This window comes from Pithys albifrons, chromosome 12 (assembly GCF_047495875.1).
Source record: "Pithys albifrons albifrons isolate INPA30051 chromosome 12, PitAlb_v1, whole genome shotgun sequence".
In the NCBI taxonomy this organism is placed as follows: Eukaryota; Metazoa; Chordata; class Aves; order Passeriformes; family Thamnophilidae; genus Pithys; species Pithys albifrons.
Genome location: NC_092469.1, coordinates 6,385,424 through 6,408,762, shown reverse-complemented (window position 1 = coordinate 6,408,762; position 23,339 = coordinate 6,385,424). Strand labels below are relative to the sequence as shown.

At 44.1% G+C, this 23,339-nt stretch overlaps 1 protein-coding gene and 1 long non-coding RNA gene across 4 annotated transcripts in view; one reads left to right on the top strand and one right to left on the bottom strand.

Moving 5' to 3' along the window:
- Positions 1-20,256, bottom strand: part of TSHZ3 (teashirt zinc finger homeobox 3) — a 64,610-nt gene extending 44,354 nt beyond the window's left edge. The window contains exons 1-2 of one of the 3 annotated variants that reach the window (XM_071567582.1): positions 20,208-20,256; positions 19,099-19,367 (exon numbers count right to left, since the gene is read on the bottom strand). In XM_071567582.1, the coding sequence (XP_071423683.1) occupies positions 19,099-19,138 (40 nt within the window). In that variant the 5' untranslated portion in view covers positions 19,139-19,367; positions 20,208-20,256. Of the gene's footprint in view, positions 1-10,242; positions 10,248-19,098; positions 19,371-20,207 lie in introns of those variants that run through there. The other 2 variants (XM_071567581.1, XM_071567583.1) reach the window with 2 other exon arrangements.
- Positions 20,257-20,299: 43 nt separating this feature from the next.
- On the top strand, positions 20,300-22,197 carry LOC139677532 (uncharacterized). The gene is made up of 3 exons (XR_011698881.1): positions 20,300-20,823; positions 21,061-21,158; positions 21,760-22,197. It is a non-coding gene; the product is annotated as an uncharacterized lncRNA (long non-coding RNA).
- Positions 22,198-23,339: the final 1,142 nt, after the last annotated feature.

Genomic DNA, 23,339 nt, shown 5'->3' with positions numbered 1-23,339 from the left:
CTCGATCTTATTCTTAATGCAATTTACATACATACAAGCACCAAAAGATAATGATGATGATGATAGTAGTACTCAGTGTAGTGTGGCTAAAATGCAACTTCAAGCTTCAAGACTGCAGCTGTAATTTATGTTCTGTCTTTGTTTGCCATGTTTTGTCATAAGGAACAGAAGTAAAAAACTCTAGAAGATGTGTTTTGAGAAAGTGTCATCTATTTGCACAGAGACAAGAAAAATAGTAGTAGTTTTAGGAGTCCTGGCTTGCTTCGGGGTTACCCACCCTGCAGCTGCTAAATACATCAGGTACAATGCAGCCAGCACAGGACTGCCTACGAGCATGCAGACTGGAGCTAGTAAATGGTATTTTTTACCGATTTTAGCAGAATGTCCATTTTAGACTGCAATAACAGAAAACCAGCAGCCAAAGGGAAAAGGCTACTGGGAAAATTACAGATTTACTAAGGGTATTTTGGTGAACTTCAATTGTAGAAATGGGAAACAACCTTGACACATGTAAAAACTATCCTCCTTTTATTTTCTTCAGAAATACTGAGGAGGTGAAGAGCATTCTTTTCGTACACAAGAATGTGTAAAACCCACTGATTCAGTACAAAACTATCTCCAGGAGATAAGGACATCTGTGGTGTTCTACTGCCACAGTCTAAACATCAGGAAATGGGCCTTGCTCCCCCAATTTTTGGTGATAATGGACAATGTGTGCCTCCTGACAATATCATCACTATAAACTTTATTATTACATTTGGTATTTCATGAGATGTCTGGTGGCCAATTGCTGAGACACTGCATAGTGTAGAGTTCTCCCACACGTTTCATGGATATTTACTGAATTCCAGTATAACCTAACCTGTTAATGCTTCTGGAATGTATAAACACTGTGAACTGCTAAAATCCCTGTATCAACATTTCAGACATAACCATTAAAGTTAGTTACTAACTGTTGAGGAAGATTTTGATTTATTGAATAAAGTATCATCATGGGATAAAAATCAAGATCACATTTTTAGGGAGACATGACATATTACCCATAACCAGATGTAATTTTGTACTAAAAGAGTAAGGATAAGGAGTGTGTTTTAGAATAGAATTAACAGCAAAATTTACACAATGCTTTTACCTATTGATACAGACACTCGACTGAGCAGATCATCTATTTATAGCTTAATACTATTCTGAATATTAACAAAAGTTTTTGGCATCACCTTAATAATTGTATAATTATTTCAAACACATTAAAATATTCCACCTGATTGAATCAAACAAAATCTCCATTCCTGGTTGAATCATTAGTATTACATTACACCCCTCTCGAGAAAAAACACTGCTTAGAATCTACTCCCAAATCCCTACAGGTTCTTAAGTGCAAAAGTGTATTCTCGGCAAGATGAGAACCCAGGCAAGAACCGTCTACCAGAATCTGTATCTACAGTACATCGACAGGAGAGAGCAGAAGCACATCAGTTACCAGGTAACACAGGTGAAATTCTGTTCCTTAAACTTGCATTACAGACCTCGGTGAAAACTCAGTAAAGATACAGAGCTGAATCGCATTTGAGTTCAGTGGGCTTTGGACGGGGTCTGTATGAGAACAAACACTGGAAGCATCACTGCCCATGGCTTACTCCAAAGGACAGTCCATAGCAGAACAGACTGCTCCAAAACTTTGCTTCTAGCTATTGACAACTAAGTCAGCCTGTACAATACCTGAAAGTGCAACAACCCACAGGACACTGCAGGCCAGGCTAACACCCATTTGAAGCAAGGACAGTGGCAAGTGCTGGCAAGTCCATGCGTGTCTGCCAGGAAGGGCAGAGCTGCATAAGCTGACGTGGAGAAGGACTGGACAGCCTCCTTGAGCTTCCCTCCACATTTATGTCCTACCTGCGACATGGAAGCAGGTTCAGGAGAGGAAGTGAAGCTCTCCAGGCCATATTATTTCATTTTCACCACCCATGGCTCTAGGATGCTTGACCACCTCACCAGCCAATGTAAAGCTGCTGTTGTATGTAAGGTGATGGGTGCTGGCTTCAGCTAAACCATTCTCAGATACGGTCTATCACATATAGGTCTGTGAAATCTACCTGAAAGTGCTTCCCCATACAGAGCCATGACAGGGGCAGGGCCAGAGCAGTCCCATCTGCCAGGCTGCACACCAGCCCCAGGAGCTGAGGGGGAGCTACAGCCCTTTTTGTGCTCTGATAAATACAACCCTGAAGAGACTGACTTCCAGGCTAGTCCTCAGCTGCTTACAGACTGAAATTGAACTGCTGGTATCCACATGAGTACCTGTTGCAGACACAAGGAAGAGTCAAACACCTCCTTTCTCTATGCAGGTGCATCCCACATTGAATATAACCAAGATCCCAAATATAACAAATTCCTTAGGTTAAGAAATTGCCATTTTAAAGGGTTTTTGGGGGGGGGGAGTCTTTTCAGGAAATTAGAGCACACATCAGTGATCTGACACACTTCAGTAATTATTACACACTCAGTTTTTACACACACACACACAAAAAAAAATCGCACAGGGATATCTCTGCTGGATGTAAACAAAAAAATCAGGGGTACTCCAGCGCATTAATATTACTACACATTTGCAGTTCTGCCACCAAGAATCAACTCCTGAATTAACACCCCAATACATTGGGCACGACACAAACATGCAACACACAAAGACTTTTCTGCTTAGGCAAAGTAAGCAAACTACTTCACATGAAGTGTAATGTAATCTTCCAGTCCTTACAATAAGGCAGACCAGTCCTTTCATCAAAAATTTTAACTGTTTCATTTCCTTTTATCAACATTCAGTAAATCAACTTTATCAAATGTCTGCAGTGTCTATAAAAAATTTTTAATTTAACCCTACTGCAAACACACAGTTTTATTAACTAAAACCCACAACCAGTGAATGCAAAGTAACAAAAGATGCTTTCCTTTGAGAAATGGTATTTCGCTTTTTCACAACTGAGCACAAGTTTCTAAAGGATGATAACTTTGTTTCGTAATTTGTTTATTGCTTAATCATGAAGACCAGATTGAGCATTTGAGTCACACAATTTTGTGTTGCACACTCCTCCAGCAAGAATGTGCTGTAAAATTTTACTTCTTTTGCCTTCATTCAGCTTACTGCTTTGCTTGTTCTCCTGCTTATTCAGCTAACCGTCTTGAAATGAAATGCAATCACATAGCAAGATTTCACTGCTGCTAGAATATTTTACACAGAAAACATATAAGCATGAGGAAATAATGCACCACTATTCTCATATATTACATCGGACTATTTGCTAACTAATATAGATAGGAAGCATTTTATTGCAGGCCCAGAGCAAAAACAAAGGAAGACAAGGTATCCTGGGTAAATGATACATTTCAGCATATAAAAAACCACTCACAGTATCTTTGCTGTCTCAAGTTCTACCGTCTACTTTTCAAATATTCTTTCAATAAAATTTTCAACAAGTCCAACTCAGTCCATCTAGTTTTACTCCATTTTACTCACAACGTTATCAGAATTATGCCCTGCGTAAATTGATATGGAAATTGCAAGGGGATTTGAAGGGTATCAGAAAGCAAAGCATATGTTTAACACTACAACAGCAGCACAGGATTTTGAAGGCAAGTGAATGAGAGTAATACAAGAATTCAGATACTTATATTTTGGGGACCATACAGTGGTTCAGATATCTACTTACCAGTCTTTTCTTCTGCATGGCACTAGTCCTTCCTCTCCCTTCTCCTGAAGGCATTTCCACCCCTGCTCCTTCCTACACAATTACCCTAAACATTAGAGTGAAAGTAGTGCCCTGCCTGATGGCTTTTATCTGATAATTCCCTAACTCCAAGGCCATCTGGCTCTACTTCTGGATTATCAGGTGACATGAGTTAATCATCTTGTACCTATGACAGTAAAACCATTATCTTTTACCCCAGTCATTTTTGAAGAAGGTATCCTAAAAAATATGCTGAGTAAACCAGGATATTTTCATACTTTGTATTATATAAGTACATACAAATGTATTTTATGCATTTCACTGCATTGTGGCTCGGACACTGAAGGACAGTTGCCTAGAGAACACCAGGACAACTTCCAAGCTTCAGCTTGCAGAGGACTTTTCTTAAGCACACTGCTGACAAACTGAAAACTGAAGACAAGAAATATTTTTGTTTCACTGCACAGGCTTGTAGGACTTAAACCCTAAAATCACTGTGCATATAAAAGATGCAACAGCAAGTAACACCAAGAGGAATAAAAAGGACAACTAACCTTAAAAATGTGGAATAAAGAGTCACTCTCATATCTGAAATCTTCAAAAGGAAACATATTCTCCATCCTTTAAGAACACAGCTCGCTCTAAAGCCAGTGAGAAACACCCTGGATCTTATTCAGCGCGGAGGACAGACCTGAGGACTGTCCATTGGAAGTCGCTGTGTGAGAGCCTGGCCTAGGCAGGGGGATGTGCTGGGTGGGGGAAGCACTGCACACTTACTCAGTTCAACCAAGCATATTATATATATATTTCGTCAAGATTTTTTCTCAGTATACATATACCATATAACTCAGTGGTTCCTACTGAGATACTACATCTACTTAATACAGCGAGTTAAACACTGGCAAATGCTTGATTATTATTTGACTGTTTATTTTAAGCTCCCTTTGCACATTCTTCCACTAGTTAAAGCAAAACAGTTTACTATCTGTGCTGGTGCTAATGTTTGACATATTCTGTCCATTTTTCACTTCATATGAACAAAAAGGCAGTCCAGCTTTAGCACGTTCAGTACCAAGGTATTTCAACTTCCTAAACAGTTTTCTTTATACAAGTGCAAAAGCAACCTGTATTTGGCAAGGATAAGAAAGGGTCGAGGACAGAAAAATCCTTTCATGGAGTTCAGCCTCTTCCACCTGTGAATCAATAAATATTGTAAATGGGGAATAGCTATTCTGTCTTTCCTTAACACCATATATGGAACAGAGACTGGGAAAAATCAGATGGAAAAGGTGCACCCCAATTTAATGAGGGAAACATTATCACAGGGAACTTTCACCCATAATCTGCTAAAAAAATCACTATCAGACTAACAACAGCTTCCTATATTCCAACAGGCAGCCATCTATTCATATGTCTCTCAGCCAACATTTGCTTGATGTCAGCGCCATATATCCCTCCATTAGAGAACTACTGACACAGTTCCCCTATCAGTAAATAAAACGGTGATCAGCAAATCTGAAATACAGCAAATACTTGAAAATGTATCAGAGGTGTTGATATGTGAAAAGGAGACAAATCCACTTCCCAGCAAAGGAGGAAAAAGCTCTATAGCCATAAACATGTCACTTCCTATGCAGGCATGGCTATCCCACGTTTATTCTCTAGCACAGAAATGTGCTAGAGAAAGCACTGCATTCCCATACACAAGCATCCCCCCATTTGCCTGGCACAGGACCCACACACCTATGACAAAAGATGCCAGTAATATGTCAGACTGAATTATCATTACACACGGAAGAAGAAAAAAGTTAGTCCAACTAAAAAAAAATATGCCAGCACCTCTGGACAACATATTTTTTTACATAAAAGTGCTGGGCTATTAGCCAAGGCGGATGCTGACTTTGGTCACACAGTGTACAGAGGATATTTCTAAAGCTAATGCTAAAATGCAGAATTATGCTTTTAGAGAGGTTTTTTTTTATTTCTCACACAAACTTTGATGAACATGACGTTCCGAGGAATCACTAATATGAAATGTTACTTGAGGATACAGATTTCTCCAAGTCATCCAAGTGAGCTGCAGACTGAGCTTCCTGCTCCCAGTGTTGGAAGAATAGCATAGAGCAGCAGATGTGTCCTACCCAGCACTCAGATGGTACCCCATTTCCTTCTTAGCTGTGTTCTCCTCCTCTAATACTGGAATGATTACAAGTGAAACAGGGTGTAAGAGCAGAAAATGTGATACAGGCCACACACAATTAGCAGAGGAGCTGCTTGTGACACACTGCTGCAAAGAATTGTGCAAAGAGCACTCCAAGGTATCAGCCAGTGTGAAAGGGGTGGTGTGTGCAGGAATGGTGTGTATGATTTTCATGCTGCAATTTAACTCCCAGTACTTCACAGCATGTATCCTTGCAAACCTTGCGGATAATCAACATTAATATCCAGTTTTGATATTAAAAGTAGTGGGTTTATAATTCTGACAGTACGCAAGCAGGGCAAAGGAAGTATGAAATCAGAAAATGAAAAAATACAAAGGAGCGTAGCAGCCACCTAATTACAAAACTTTATTTTTTTTAAAGAAACTACTAATGCAATAATCACACTTGTGTTCTTCTGTGATCAGTCTATTCACAGATATCTTACCTTTTAAGCATGAACAAGCACTGAAGTTGGGGTCTTTAGGACTACATGAGTACTTTGCCCAACAACCAATGACAAGATATCCCATGTTCACAAAGACAGTGTGGCCCATTACAGGCTCAGACCTCTTGGGCAGTCTTGGCTGGCACAGTATGAGCACTGCCCAGGTTTTTTTGTGAGCACTGGTCTGCACTACCCAGAAGTGCATTCCTGCACACCTTGTGCCAGGTGTGCTCTCCTGCACCTACTACCAGGGTACTCAAACTCGGAATTGGAAACTGGGCTTTGTAGCAGCCTTTTTATCATTCCAGCACATAATTCAAAAAAGTTCAGTTTCAGGAATCAGCTCAAATGAGCCTGTTATCCCACAGGCTGACTGCGAATGAGATAGGTACTGCCTCCAACACCTTTCCTGTGCTGAACAATGAGCAATACTACAGACTCCTTGAGCTTTGCCTGCCTTGCTGATGGCAGAGCTCATGCAGCTCCTGTAGCTCTGTACAGGATAGCAAACAAGACAATGCACTGAAAAGGTGGCCCAGGATGAAAAGGCTGGATGAAAGCCATAGGACCCTTTTTTGGACAGACTAACTGCACACTCTAGTAACTGCCAGAGAAGATAGTGAAGCTGAAAGAGGCTTAGTGCAAGCATGCAGGAGATTTGTGACAGAAAGTTAGAACTCCATGTCAAGCCTTTCATGCAAACAATAAATATTACTTATGCTCATAATCAGACTTTTCTCCAGCATCGTCTTTGAATGTTGAACCTTTTTCAATTAATTAAAAACTATGCACTGCAGAGTGCATATTTTATCAGCCCTCAGCTGCTTAAGTGTCTAGAAAAGACCAGGCAGTTTTTCTTTTTTCCAGGCAACCCAGAGCAAGTACTTGCAAGGGTCATATCTTTTTAATTATCTTTTCTCTCTTTGATTAATTATTCCGTCTGACAATAGCGTGTTTCTAATGCTATTCACCTGCCTTTGATGATTGACAACTTTTCTGTCTGATTCAAAGCAAACAGCTGCTGCCATGATTGCCTAGCAACCAGGATGTGATGGATGAGCCCCAAAGATGGATGGCTGCAATAAATCATGTCTCCAGCTATAAAACTGAAAAAAGGGATAAGAATAAAAGCGAACAAAAAACAAAACAAGGTTTCTTCCCATGAGTGCACTCAGCTCCTTACCAATTACACCTGAAATGGACTTTGTGTCTATTAATAGCAAAGTTTTCTAATCAGCAAGAATGCAATGATGCCATTTGTATCAAGGTGTGTTTACAATTGTTCCAGCAAATTGGCACTTGTACTTCAATTACCTACTGTGTTACACAAGTGCAGGGGTAGGAGAGCAAAGTTTTACTTTCTACTGTTGAAGGCTTTATAGAAAATATTATGTTTTTCAGTTTTTTCATTGTGTTGGACTTGAACGAAGTGTAGAAACTTGAATTCTCCTTACTTTTGACAACTGAGTGTACCAAAAGTAAACATAACTATATTTGTAGAAGGAATAACAAAATAGATTTCTGAAAAAATCATTTTTCTAACTCATATAAAGTCACTGTTGCTTTTGAGAAACATGTTTTAACCTAAATGCTGTACATTGTTTGTTAAATGTTGTTTTAATTCCCACTTGCTAAGAGGGCATATTACAATCAAATAAAAAGTTGATGTGACAAGCCATGTTTCAGAAACACCAGCAACCTGTTCAAATTCAAGACTGATCCAACAAAGTCATTCTTGTCTAATTTTACCTAGCATTCCTGTCAATCACTTGATTTTTGTACCATGTGCCAGGAAAGGAACAGTCAATAGTTTGTCAACTCAGAACAAGTTTAACCGGGCTGGGTATCGCACTTGCCTGGAGGTGCTTGTGCACAAACACCCCAACACCTGAAGTTTTGGCACTGCCTCTTGCTGAAGCTGCTCCGTTGTTGGAATGTCTATCTCCTGAAAATCCCTGCCTGAGCGGCCAAGGAAAGAGCTAATTGCCTATAAAAAGCTGTTTCCTTAGTTCTTCCAGCAGGTGGGGGTGTCCTGGTTCCAGCAAAAGTGCTTCAAAGAGGGAAGGGATTGCCCTCACTATTTACATAACCAGGCTATCCACCCTTCAAGAGCATCCTGGACACTTGGGAGCAAACACCAAGACTCAAAGATTCAAGCCCTGTGTGAAGAGGGTGGGCGGAAAAGAAATATGTGAACGCTGAAGTAATTATGTCCTAAAACTTTGTTTTCATTGCCATTATGGGACCCCCCAAAAAGGGCATCCTGTCAGCAAAAGGAAGCTGGAGTGTGTTAATCTGTTCACAAGCACAACTTTATACTGTAACTAGCAATGCCTGACAATGTTACACTGGATCAGCTACAGTCCTGCTTCTATTTTACTGTTCCACGCAGCAAGTCTCTGTATTCATGCAAAAGACTGACTGCATCCTTGCACAGCCACGGCTTTGTCTCCATTCTTTACAATTATTGAAACGCTCTCACTGAAAACTTAACTCTGCCTCTGCCTGTCCCTCTCTCTGTTGTACAAACACACGCACATATACACACACGGAAATCCAGCCCCTAAAACAATTGTAAGGCACTCCTGTAATGACCGGCGAGTATCTGGTAACAAACAATGAGAAAGCAAAGCCATCAATCAAAACGTGCACGCCGAGGCCTCCATTCTGTCCCAGCTCATCCAACTCTCAAGTTACAGCTTTACACGGCAAGTCTAAATAATATTCAAAATGATAAATGGCACTATAAGCCTGATATCCATCATCAATCTTTTTTTAAGGAACATCCATCTTCAATAATGCACGTTTGAATCATGTGAAACCAAGAGCTCCCAGATTCATTTACACAACCCCCAGCAAGCTGGTGCTGCTTGAATGATACGTGTCAGCCAGTTTGTCCCAACTGCCAAACTTTAAAAAAAAGGACAAAAAAAGAAAAAAAAGAAAAGAAAAAGGGAGTGAGAGAGAAAGCAAACAGGAGGGGAAAATCTTCAGGGGGCTGAACACGGCGACTTAGCAGCTAATATGAAAGCACATAACCTCCTGAGTGACTGTGGCAGTGCCCCCAGCACACCCAGCGCTCCCGTCCCTCTCCGCGGCCGGCAGAACATCTCCAGCAGCGCTGGCGCGGGAGCTGCCCCCGCACACCCCCCGCGCTCTGGCAGGGCCCGGTGATAAATGACACATGTCATTCTGTCGGGAGGGAAGGGTGGGTCAGTGATGTATGGCTCTGCTGAAAAGGAAATCGACTGTTTGGCATGGTGCGGCTATTCTCCACCAGGATTTAGTTTCAGAACTCTAAAATGAAATCTCCGATGTTTCAAGTGCACGGTTAGGGCAGGCCGACGTGCGGCCGAGGCAGCCTCATTCTCTTTTTTTTTTCCCTTTTTTTTTTATATCCTCTCTCTGCCCTTCGGATTTCAAAAAACTGCTCCACTGACTGGAAACTGCAAAAGAACACACATATATCAAAGTCTTCAATAGTTATGATCCATGATAAAATTTAAATAGGTTGAGGTTTCTATTTTTATTTATTATTGGGGGGGGGAATGGCATGCAGGCTTGACACAAAAGCAAGATAAAAATTAGCATGTTTGAAGTAATCGTCCCACAGCTTGACATCTGCATAGTAAATTTTAAAGGAAAAAAATGTGTCAGGCAGGCATGAGCTGTTCCCTCCCTCCCCCCCTCTTTCATTAGCTCACTGGCAGGGTGGCACTTCTGAACCTCATTACTGCAGGAGGATTTATGAAGCTGAACCCAATGGCAAAGAAAAGGCATCTGTCAATAATTGTAGGGAGCTGCACTCACAGCTTTGAAATCTCATTAAGTATGCAGTTATCAGGCATAAAGATCAAAAACATTACTCAACTCCGACAGAATCTTATGGAGGAACATTAATTAGCAACAGGCCTACAGTACAAAAAAAAAAAAAAACCACACAAAAAAACCCCCAGACTTCCTCTCACACCTGCCCAACCCACAAACCAAAAGAAACACTCCCCCTCCCTCCAGAAAAAAATAATTCCCAGCATCTGAGACTGATCAAGTACATGAAACAAGAGAGAGGAAAAAAAATCCAGTTGAGACAGTCTTGGCGGTGAAGAGAGAAAAGGAAGAAGCTGTCAAAGTTGAGAAGGATGTCAGCACTGGCCCTGATTACAAGGGCCTATACAGTTCCCAGGCCTTTTATCATCCCTGCCATCAAAAACAGACTCTGTGTCACAGATGGATGACTGATGGCTGCCAGTCTGCAGCAGCCTCGCCAAGCCTCCTGGAGGCCCCTGCTGAGATCTGGCCCTCCAGCAACAGGCTTGACCTAGCAGGGAAAGGGCTGCCGGCAGCGAGCCCAGTCCCAGAGACACTCAGAAACAGCACCCTGTTCTGTTCTTCCCCAGAACAATCCAGCGAGAGGTTGGTCGGGGTTTGTTTGTTCAGCTTACAGAAGTTAAATGTAATACTGCTGCTCACCACGCAAAGGCTGTGCATTATTTGAAAATAACATTAACAAAAAAAAAAAAACCTCTTCGTTGTCCACACTAAATGTATTTTTCTAATCTTGTTTCTAGTTTGCATTTTAACCACGACTTGCACACTCAATTGCTTAGAAAATACGTGAGAGAGAAATATAAATTTGGGGGGAAACATACAAATTCATGGGCAAAGCTGGGCCATAAAACCAAGTGACCTTTGCAGCATTAAGTGTGGTGTGCAACTAATTAAGAACTATGGCCATATTAAAATTTTTTGTTACAGAATCAAGGATATCAGCTACACAGCTTAACCCATTGCACATATTTTTTTCATTTCCTCTCTATCAAAAATTGTGTTTGCAAACAATAACTCAAAGCTACTTGTTTAAACAAAAAAAAAATAAGGAGGAAGAGGGACATCACCTTCTATAGTCTTTTTTCCACTTGGGACCATGCCTGAAAAACTCCCTCTAGTTACATGCTACCTTCATAAATTTTATATTTCCCGTAATTTTGCGCTACAAAGAAGCTTTCCACTCTACAATACCACTTCTGTGTTATTTCCTATGTCCTGGATGTTAATATAATACATAGATTTGTCTCTTATTGAATGGGATATACAGCGATATTTATGTCTCACTTGTAGCCACACTGAAGATTGGCTTCTTAATGAACTACATCCTTAACAGCGCACAGAGCCAGGGATATACACACGCACATACAAGACAACCTGCCAGTCAAACCTTTTCAATATCTAAAATTAATTCATTTACTAACTAATGTACTTTAAAAAGAAATTTTAGCTCTGATAAAATATGGAAGCGGTCGTTCCACTCTAAAGAAGATTTTTAAAAGAATTTTACAGAAAGTGTTACAATAAGGTGTTTATATTTTTTCGTATGCTTACCATATTACTTTTATTATGTGTAGCATCAAAGTGATTATAGCAATTACATCTAACAGAATTAATTACAGAACATCCCATCATTCCTAAATACATAATGCATTAGAGGTAAGCCAAAGAAAGAAAACATCTTGACTGTGGTGACTATTGTTGGAATCATTTTATCTTTAAGCATAAAGGCGAAACCAAAGTAGAAAGAAATATACAGAAACAGTGGGGTAACACAGTAAAATGTTAACTACAAAAATGTGAATATCAAGACAGATACATTTTTAATAGCGACACTAACCTGCGTAAAGCTGCACTAGCACAAATATCCATGTAAAATCCATTAAAGTTTTTAATCACGAAATATGGAAACTAGCCAACTCACCTAACCAATGTGTTAGTACATAAAGACAAGAGTGTATGGGTGAAAGAGTTACAAGCCTTTACGTATGCAAAATAAATTCACTCAAAGCTTCATTAATATTAATTTAAATTCAGAACCCATTTACATTAAATTGTTCATTAAAAATTGCCTATTTTATGCAACATGCATTCCGCAAAGAACACATAAGAAACTGAAACAGGGCACTCAGTGTAATGATGGAAATATCAAAAGTAAATGAATTTGGATCATTCCAAACGAATAATGAAACAGCTCTCTCCTCTGTGACAACGTGTGAAGTTTGGCGGGAGTTTGGCGGAAGGGCACGGAAACTGCCTGGCTTCCCCCTCGCTGCGGCTTGGCTGCTGCCCTTTCCACCTCCCCACCACCACACAGGCTGGCTAAAACAGGAATTTATGGATAAGACCTAAAAACCACCTCTGTAACAATGTTCACTAATTGCGAACACGCTGGATCGCCTCAAAACTTGTATTAATTCCAAGTGCTGCCAGGCTTAGCTGCCCAGCAGTGGCGCTCAGGAGGAAGGGGATGGGAGCTGGAGGTAAGTCAGACTGGGCATGGAGGGCTCTTCACTGGTAAACTCCCACACCAACAAATACAGTTAACTTACGCGATTCCCAACAGCTGCTCTGAATGAAGAAAAGAGAGTCATAATTAATAACATGTGTCCTGACAGAGTTAATTAATAACTTATAATTAAGTCTAAAATACAAACTTAGATTATTCTTGAAGAGTTGCCCCTTTACTTCCCAAAGAGGACAGGTAATGGCACTGGCAAAGAGCTTTCTGATATTTTATGATCCTCTGGTAACTCTTTCCCCACTCTCCCTCTGCCCCCGGGGAAAAAAAACCTTTGAACATTTTCTGCGAAATATCTTAAAGTTGATGCCTGCAATGAGAAGTGTTTAAATTCTGCAGATTGGCTCTCTGCTGAGATGACCAAAATATCTTTCAGGCACAAAATCAGGCAAATGCAGTAGGATGAATCTCACAGTCTCTGAAATTAAGCCCTACTCATTTCAATTCTTTCAGTTCTTCTTATGAAAATGGCAACAAACGATTTCAAGCTCTGACAATGTTCTATTCCGCATTATTATACTTAAGAAAACTAAAATACCATCTTTCTTGGTCCATGCTTTAAATCCTTTGAGCCAATTTTTGTGCTTTTTTGCTTTTTTAAATGTTGAAATCAAGAAAAATCAATTGCACAAATTTTTTTCAATCCTCCTGCTTTAGATAATGACACACACACACAAAAAGCAACACATCCATTGTTTAGTGGGATTTTTAAAATTAATTTAATGTCTAACTGCAAATGCTGGAAACTAGAATTAATCTGTCTGGATAAAAAAAGGCTTACAGACATTTAAATGCATGTATCGGGACACTTTATCAACCTAACATAAAATTGTCATCTTATCTTATTATATGACTATTTTATGCATGTGTCAAAGAATTTAAAAATGAATGCCTGTCTATTCACTCTAATTACAACTGCATATTATCTGTCTGGATGTACCAGTCCATATCATTGTTACCAAATACAATATATTGTATTCACCTTTCATTTTTAACTTAAGGTTGATAAACCACAATTTGGGCGTAACTAAATTAAAAAAAAAAATCAAACACACAGAGAACAAGAAGAAAAAAAAATCAGACTAAAACACCTGAGGTAGATTGTTTAGTAAATTATGCTGAAATATATCACAGATAACACACGATTGCTCAGCAACTATGTTATTTTTGGTGTTGAATCATAACCATACACACACATACACTCCTACTTGACAATGCAACACTTCAGGCATCTTAATACCTGATCTACTAGCAGCACCTTGAGAATAGGGCTGTGTTAAAATTTGACAATCTGTATCTGAATTCTCTAGGAACAGTCACAACATTGGATTAAAACATGGATTACTACACCGTAAAACCAGCAGTGCCAAGGTTTTTTCATAAGGATAACATGTAGGTTACTTTACGTCCTGGCAAATTATTTCTTTTCATTCACTCTGTACCACCATATGTTTCTGCATAACCGTGCACGCAGCACACTTAAAAATGTACCCCACACTTCACCCTGAAGGTGATCTTTTCTATACAGTTTCCACTAATCCTGGAAGCAGAGCTGACAAAAAGGACCCACTCTAATCCTGCTAACTCACCCTAGCTTCACTGCATTTCCCATAACCCTGCAGCAGTCACAATTCATTCTAATCACTTTACAAAACAATCTTTAGTAAAAAGAGGAAAAATGCAGACTTGTAAGCCAATTTAAGAAATAACTGCTGATACATCAGTTATTGACTATTTCACTCCTGCTCATGATAGTGCTCAAGGCAAAACCGAGAACAAAATGACAACATCAACCGCACGCAATAAACTGTGGCCCAGGAGAGCACTGAAGTCCTAATTGACAGCTGTCAAGCTAATGGGAGAAATGGCAGCTGATTCTGGAAAATTCTGTTTTCCAGGCAGATATTCAGGGGAATCTATCAAGCCTTTTTATATTTATGCTCCTTTTTCTTTTTTCCTTTTTTTTTTTTGCATTGTTCCTTCACACTTTGCCGGAAAAAAAAAAAAAAAAGCAGAGGACAGCCATAACTAATCATTTTGTCAGCTTGCTGCTAGGAAGAATCTCTGTCCAACAGAGAAATATGTGGCAGGTTTGGAGGCAAATAACAAACCGAGGGCTGACACTGCAAGTACCTTTATAGGTAGTCTACTTTATCGTTACATTTACTTTTGGGGTATGTATGTAGTTGCAAGCAATCCCCATAAATTAAAGCGAGCATTCAAGTTCCCAAAGTCAGAGCTGCCTGGAAATCTGGCGGCACAACCTGCGTGCCATCTTGCATCTGTGGCACACCCCCAGCCCTTCTCTGGAGGTGCTGAGAACTGGCAAGAGCACTCAAGTACCTGAAAAGTGGAAGTGCTCCACGTCTCTGAAAAATCAATTTCATGTATTTCAGTGTTCACACTGACCAGGTGCATCATTTGAATGTAAGCACAGAAGTTGTGAAGAGCATAAAAAGCATGCAGCAGTCGACAGAGTTTAAACCATACTGTATAGAAAATAAAAAATACCATAGGCCCAGGTTTGTTTGGGTTTTTTCCAGAGGCCTGAAAACTCAGTGCAGTTGTCTGGATCTTACTGTTTTATTCAATTTTAAAATAAATAAGTAAAGTAAATGAGATTCCAACAAACCATTAGTTCCCAATTCCTCCCCAGAAGACATGTATACAAAATAGGTATTAAGTTGTTTCTGTCAGTAGGAAGTACATTTTTTTGATCCTTTAAATAGGTTTCTTAAAAAGCTGTAAGTGAAAGCTGTAATTTAAGGATAGATAATTACTGTTTGCATGAGCATGGCTAACCACTATTAATACAGTATCTTAGCTTCTCCAGACAGCAGCCTCTAACTAGTAAATACCTTCTTCCTCCTTACTTAAGTGACAGGAGTCTTTGGAGCAGCAGTTCTTGCTTTAACAGGTGAGGAATAAAATTCCAATCTTTGATTCTTCTTCCCAAATTTATCTACAATAGTCACCTGAGTCTCAAAGCAAACAAAGTGAAATTATCATTTTTACAGATTCTTGATTCTCAGAGACAGCTTTAGTCTTCAGCAGTGTGGTGTTAACACTTGGGCTAGACATAAAGAATTTGTGCACCTGTCTGTTATGTCTGCGAGCTCTGTGCTGCTGAGAGTTCTTTGTTGTTGTTATTCTACTCCAGACCATTAAAAGGGCCCTAATTCCTATGACATGATTATCCAGGTACCAAAGCCCATTTGTCACCTGCAGCAGAAAATTGAGTTAATGCACAACTAAAGGCAACCAGGACTGTGTAATATCAACTTGATTACATCAAACTAGCTGCAAACCTAATTCTGCTGGATGACACTGCGTGGAGCTTGTCATCTCCAATCATTAAAGCTGTCAGGAATCCATCAGGTTTACAGCTAATTAGGTGAACACTAATGAAGCTGGCAAAACAACTTTTCTTTTTTTATGGCTGAGCGGACCTTTCAGTTTGGAGAAAAAAAATTCTCGAGTATTCTCAAGGTTGCTGGGGACTGGATTTCCTGAGTTACCAATCAGCAGACATCTTTAATTCTCCCCCCCCACCTTTTTTTCTCTCTCAGTACCAAGCAATCAATTTGTCATCACTCTCAGTATGCCACAAAAGCAGTCATGAACCTTATAACTCTCAGCTCTCAAGCCAAAAAGGGAAAAAAAAAAGTTTTTTCTGTCTTAAAATAAAACGCCTCATACAGCTCACTTATTTATCTTCATGCACTTATCAACAGCATAAATGTTCCTGTTTTTTCACTCTTGTCAAATAAGTAGCCCTTCAGTCATTCTACATCCCCCATATCCATTAGGCAGAGGCATTTTGATAAAGTAAAGCCAAAGCTAGTGTATGGGAAAGAATGAAAGCACTCACTCTGCCAACTTCTGATTGACCATTAAGCTATTGATGAATGTGCCTGTCAGGAGAGAGACAATTAAATCAAATATGAAACAAAGTCGTTTTGACGGGTCATTTTGATAGAGCAAACCCATTCTTCCATCTCCTATTAGTCCTGCAGTCAAGTTTTTGTAATGAATATTTCTTAACTAACCTGTTATTTCTTAGCTGTTTTTTAAGGTGTTAAAAAAAGCCTTTGCTTTTACTGCTATTAGAAAAAGTAACATTTCCAATGTGACCAATAAAACTGCATCTCAGTGGGAAGCAATTATACACAATACTAAATGTTTAATGTGGCTATCAAAAAGCTAAAAGTTTAAAGAGATTACACTTCTGCTAAATATGAAAGATAGATTGCACATCATGGATGATTCACTTGAGAAAGGAGGGAGAGAGAGAGTGGTAGACGGAGAGGAAGATACCTCAGAATGTGTGTTTAGTGCAGAAACATTTTCTTCCTGCCTAAGGAGTGCCCAGCATGCAGCAGTCGAGTGTCAAATACATGGAAGAGACAGATTTTGAAGAACTAAATTCATGTTACAAAGTAGAATTTCCCAAGTAATAGGAAAAGTTCTCCTTTTTATCTTTTTCTTTAAATTGTTATTTGATGACACAGGCTAGAAATGCAAAATATTATCATTAAGTGTTTGGCTACAATATTGTTTGCTAGATTGTATCAGTACAGTACTGCGAAACTTTCCAAACTTTCTAGCTGTTAGTATACAGAATTAAGACTGCTGGAAAGTCTATTTCTCCTTTTCAAAAGTACTAGCTGAACACATGTGCATGTCAAAGAAGAGAAGAAAGGAAACGTGGACATCATTACTTACAATTTGTATTACTCCCCAAGCCCCTTGCTGTTTACTAAATTCAAACCACACCACTTGCAGAAGTTGTCAGGCAGTGTGAAAGCACTGTCACATTTCTGGATGCCTGTTTTCTAACAACACCCTACACCAAGCTGCAGGACTACCTGCTCCAAGTTGTCCTAAGCACAACTACAACTGCGCTGCCAGTAATGCTGCCAGAGCTTCTGGAAAACTTCCACACCGGCCTCTCAGGGCTGTCTCACCTTGGTCCCCCCAAAGCTGTCCCTCACCAGAGCCAGCCCTGTGCCTGCCCCTCCGCCAGCCCGGCTCTGCAAGCCCTGGGCCATGTGGCTCTGTGGCACTGCTCGCCAGGAGCCCCTCAAGTTGCACTAACAGAGAGTTGACAGGCCACATGTGACGTCACCGAGTCTGGCGTTACCATGGCAAGTGATTTATTGATGTTTATCGGGAATGAATAGATCAAAGGCTGCCAGATGACAGGCGATCAATCAGACATCAAATCAAGGATGGCAACAGGCCAAGGAAACCTTTTCCAGCCCACATATCCCCAACTAAGGATTACTGTAAAATTACGTGGGGCTTTTCTTTTGCTGTTTTCTTTTCAATTTGGCTTTTCCAAAAAATACTGCTTAAGTTTAACAAGAGTTGACATTTCTGGCAAAAGGAAAACAAACCAACCAAACAAGAAACTTCACCAACACAAAGCCTCGAAAAGTATTTCTAAAAAGAAAAAAAAATTTTGGAGGAAATTGTAAAGAAACATTTGACAGTTCATTTGACAATACACAGACCCTTTTTTCTTTTTTTTTTCCTTTGCTTTACTTTGCAGCTTCTCATCTGGACTCATTAATAAGAAATCAATAGGATTAACACAAGAGGCTACCAAAGAAAGTGACCAACTAGGTGGGTCTGTCTGTCCGGCAAAGACATCTCCAGTGCAGTACAAGGGGAGGAGAGAAAAAGATAAAAGTTGGGCAAAGGAACCAGTTCTGTGCTTGGATCTTCAAGTAACACTGCAAACCCTCCAAATCACTTTGTCCCTGACACTTCATTCACAGCGTGCCATGTATTCATACACACCCTATCTCTTTTTTACAGGGAAAAATTAATTAAAAGAGTATTTTCCCTGGCTTTCACAAACCATTTGCCTGTGAGGGAAGGGAATGTAGAAGAACGAAGACTACGAGGCAGAAAAGCAAAGTAGGTGCCAAAGTACGGAGCTGGAAATGAACAAAATTCTCCTCCTTGATTCTCCCAGCCCCGGAGTCACACCAACCATACGTGCCCGTGCAGTGTGTGTCCACACACACCCGCCTGTTCCTCACTGCGTGTTGCCCCCAGAACCAAGGCGGGCGATGGCAGAGTTCGGAATAAATCAAAGTGGGCACCAAAGTGGGGAAAGGGCTTTCACGCGCCCCGCACCCCAAGCTAAAAAAAAATAAAAAAAAATGCCCCCAAATCCCCCCCTTCCCGGCGCTGTGCCTCCAGCCCGAGAGTTGCTCAGCAAACCCCTCGGCGGGCAGCGGGGCAGGAGCCCGGCGCGGAGCGGCGGCTCAGCCCGCCGGGAGCCGGTTATGAAAGAGACGGAGGGAAGCGAGCGGGGAAGGCAGCGGCCGCGGAGGGAAGCGAGGGAAGGAAGGGAAGCGGCTGTCGTACCTGCTGCGCGCCGGGGCGCTTGCTGCTTCCTCCTCGGCATGCTGAGCTCCTGCGGGCGCCGGCGAGGGGGGGCGGCCGGGGCGCGGGGGTGGGAAGAGTTGCCTCAGCCCCAGAGATCCGGTGAGCTGCTCCAGCCTCGGCGCGAGGGCTGGGTCGGGGATATATTTTTTGTTGCTGTGCATACACGATGCCGAGTAGGAGGAGGAGGCGGCGGCGGCGGAGGAGGCGGCACAGAGGAGAGGACAGCCCTGCTGCTGCTGCTGCTGCTGCTGCTGGCAGAAGAGGGGGGAAGTTTGACAAATCGCCCCGGAGGAAGGAGGAGGGGAAGCCCCCCGAAGAGGTGTGCGGGCGGGAGGGCTTGGGAGAGCCCGCAGTCCCCCCCACCCCGCCCTGCGCCCCCGGTGCCTGGCCGGGCTGGGAGATCACGGCATAAAGACGGGGAATGTCTTGGCCGGAGCCGGCGGAGCCTCAGCCTGCGCTCTCCACTCCCGGCTCCCGGCTCGGCGCTGGAGCGGCGGCGGCGGCGGCGGCAACAGGCGAAGCTTGAAGGGAAACGAGATGATCGCGGTGTCACTCAAACTGGTCCGCCGAGGGGGAGCGGGGCACCGCCGACGCCCGCCCCGGGCCGCGCCTTCACTGTACGCGCATCGCCCCCGGACCGGGCACGGAGGCGGGCGAGGGTCTGCCCGGGGCGGCCCCGGGGCGACCCCCTCGCCGAGCCCCCTCAGCCGCCCAACTTCGCCCGCCGCCGGCGCCGGTCCCCAGAGCCGGCCGGGGCAGCGGAGGGTTCGCCGGGCAGAGCAGGGCAGGGCAGCCCGCCGGCTCTGCGCCGCTCGCCCCGCTCCCTTCCCGCAGCCCTTCCCTTTCCGCCCCCGCGCGCACCCGTTCCCCGCCGGAGCCCCCGCAGCCATCGCCTCCCGCCGCGCCGGGCACGGGACCCCCCTCCCTCTCCGCCGCCCCCGCCCCCGCGGCGCGGAGGGCCCGGCCCCGCCGCTCCATCGCGTCCGCCCCGTGCGGTGACAGCGGCGGTGGCAGCGGCACAGCCCGGCTCGGCTCCGCGCCGCCCGCCCGCTGGCACATCCAGGCACATCCCGCCCGCCGGCTCCCACCTGGCTGGCGCCGCGCTCCGCTCCGCGCCCGCGGCCGGGCGCTGTCGGGGCCGCCCCGGGCCGGCGGCCGCTGCCGGCGGCGCCCCCGCCCGCGGAGCCGCCGCGCCCGCCCCGCGGGGCCGGAGCGGAGCTGAGCGGGCAGCGCCCGAGCCCCACGCCGCGGGAAGGAGCACTTTTCCCTCGCTTTGCCTGTTTTTTGGGGCCGATTTTTTTCCCTTTCTCTCTCTCAGTTTGTTTTTTCTCTTTGTTTTGTTTTGTTTGGGGTTTTTTTAATTTTTTTCTCTCTCTCGGTCCAAGTTCACTGCCGAGCCGCCGGCGAGCGCCGGCACATCGATGTGCTGCGGGTTTGATTGCGCCTCCCTGGGCGGCGGGGCCGCGCGGCGCGGGCAGGGCCGGGGCGCGGGGGGCGCGCGGGGCCCGGCGCCGCTCCCGCACCGCTCCCGCACCGCATCGCTCCGCAGCGCCCGGGCAGCGCGGCAGGGGGAACACAGCAGCACCCCAGGAAAAAAAAATAGAAAAAAAAAAGAAAAACCCAGTAGCGCCTTTTTTTTCTTTTTTTTTTTTTTAAGTTCATGGGGAGGAATTAAAAAAAAAAAAGGCTGAGCTCACTTTTACGGTAAGATTAAAAAAAAATCTCCACTCTCGCCCCCATTCTTCGAGATTTGGGATAATTCCAAATACCTGACTAAGTGCAGATGTTGTTGCGTCTTCACATCCTATAAAGCCGCCGCGCCGCTCTCGGGCTCTCGCTTCCCTTTCAAGTTGCAGGAAATTCAAACACTTTACATGACGGGTGGAGAAGGTTTGGGATTTTTTTTTTGATTATTATTATGAGTTGATTTTTTTTTCTAAGCTGATCTTTAGGATGAAAAAAAATCGCAGTCGCCTAAAGTCCCCGGGAAATTGCTACTGTTGGGGGAAAACGAAACATTTCTTGCAAACAAGAAAATGGTGAGTTGTCAATTGCCGCTTCTGCTGCCAAACTCGCTCAGTTCCATCTCATTGATACTCGCTGGTTGCTCCTCACAGTTACAGTATCTGCTCACAGAAGGAGCGATCAGATTTGCTTAAGAGACGACACTGAGACGTTCCCCCCTCCCTCCTCTCCTTCCCCAAAAAGCCCCGTGTGTGTGAGTCTGTGCGAGCGTGGGTGAGCCGTGCGGCAGGACGGGGCCGGGCGGCGGGCAGCCCCGGCGGGGCGGGCGGGCGGGCTCGCCGCCGCGGCGGTGCGTGCCGCTAGATCCGCCCTAACATCTGTCCGTCTCACCATTGGCGCATCCATCAGTGTCACCCGGGCTGCACATTGCAACGACAACACATCAGACACTACACAGACCGGGATTCGGTACAAATAACCGACATACTAAACAACTTAACCGGGGAGGAGGGGACCAGCCGCAGCATAAGTATTTACAAATGTTAGACAGCCTCGGGAAGCGCGGCTCGGCTGCGGTTAATAGCTCGATCATTCTCTCTCCCTCCTCCCCCTTTAAGTAGGAATTAGGAAATGGAAAACCTAAATAACTCACGCCCCCCCCCTCCCCCCACGAAGGATGTTGCCGGCCGGGGACAGGGACAGGGGCCAGGGCGCTCTCCACGCTCAGCCCAGCTGTGCTCCCGGCTCCGCGCGGCGATGGCTGAAGCGGGACCGCACCGAGCGCGGAGCCGGCGAGTGGCGAACCCCGGGCTCCGTGGCTGCTGGCCGAGCCGGCCCGCGCGGCGCAACATGGAGGATTCCTCTGAGCTCTGGAGCGGGAAAGGCTGCAACAAACTTTGGGATGCTCGGCCAGGAGCCTCAGGAGCTCCGGGCGGCTCTGTTCCTGCCTGCCGCACGGAGCGCAGGGAAGGTCCCTCTGCCACCAGGCGCTGGTTAAAGCGCCCTGAAAACTACAGCAAAATTAAAATGTTAAGGCGCGTGTAATCACTGCAGTCCTGTGAAAGGCTGTTCAGAAACGTGCAAAAGCCCTCTCCAAAGCCAGGAACGATTCCAATCCTCCTCAGCTGGCTATGGGGGCATCCCGAGGAACGTGCTGCACCGACCAATCCCGAATTTCGGGGCGGTTGCAAGTTGCTACAAGTTTTTTTCCTTCCACTTTCCTGTCCCTAAATCTGCTCATCTTTCACGGCCTTTGTGTCACCCTTAGCCCTCAGGAGGAATGTCCGTCCCTGCCCTCTCGGCTCGGCCCGGGTGCCCGGCGAGGTGCGCGTCCCGCGGCTGCCCTATTGCCTCGGCCCCGCCGCGGATGCGCAGCCTCCTCCCGCTGGTGTCCTCGCCTACACGCGTGCGTGGATTTATGCGTGTGGTGGCATTTGTGTTGGAACAGGTTCCCAAGCAGAGTTCTGCTTCCCGCAGCACAGCCTGCGGGGAGGATGCTGGCAGGTGGCACCTCAGCAGCTGAGCGGTTTCACCACACAAACAAACACGCGAGACAGTCCCCGGCCTCGCTGCGTGGGGAGGTTTGTGTAACAAACAGCGCTTACCTGGCTTTGCAAAAGGCGGCCCACACGCGCCAGCAGTGGAGGGTGATGGGCTCGTACTACTGCGCCGAGCTGGGACTAAGGGGTCTGAAATAAGTGAAACTTTCCGTAAACAGTAATTGAAGGAACTTTCTCAGTTCAGTTAGAAATAACTCTCGTGTGTGTGAGAGAAAAGCAGCAGATATACGTGCACACAGACACATGCACTGCGTTTACACATTCACAACTCTCAGTGCCAAAATGCTCAGGAAGTTGTGGAATAATTTGAGTGTTACTATATTCATTTTTAAAAGGAAATTAAAAAAGATCTATTGAACTTTCTAACAGACTATTTACAGGGGGAAGTGCAGATGCCTTCATGTGCGTCGGCTTCTTTGGGGGTCACAGCCTATTACAGAGAGCTGGAACCCGTAATTTAATGAAGTGTAACATTTCCAAACATAACGCATCAAATCGATGGCTGTACAGACTCCATCTACAAAGACTCAGCACACGAGGCTCAGCCCTAAGCTCGCACTTCCCGGCAGTTTTAAACCAAGGTACCCATTATTTATAAGTCACATAATTAGATAACCATCACTCCTGAACTTTCCATCAGCTAAGAATGTTTTATCTTTCACCACTGCACACTGCTTAGTGCTCTTCTTTGGTGTA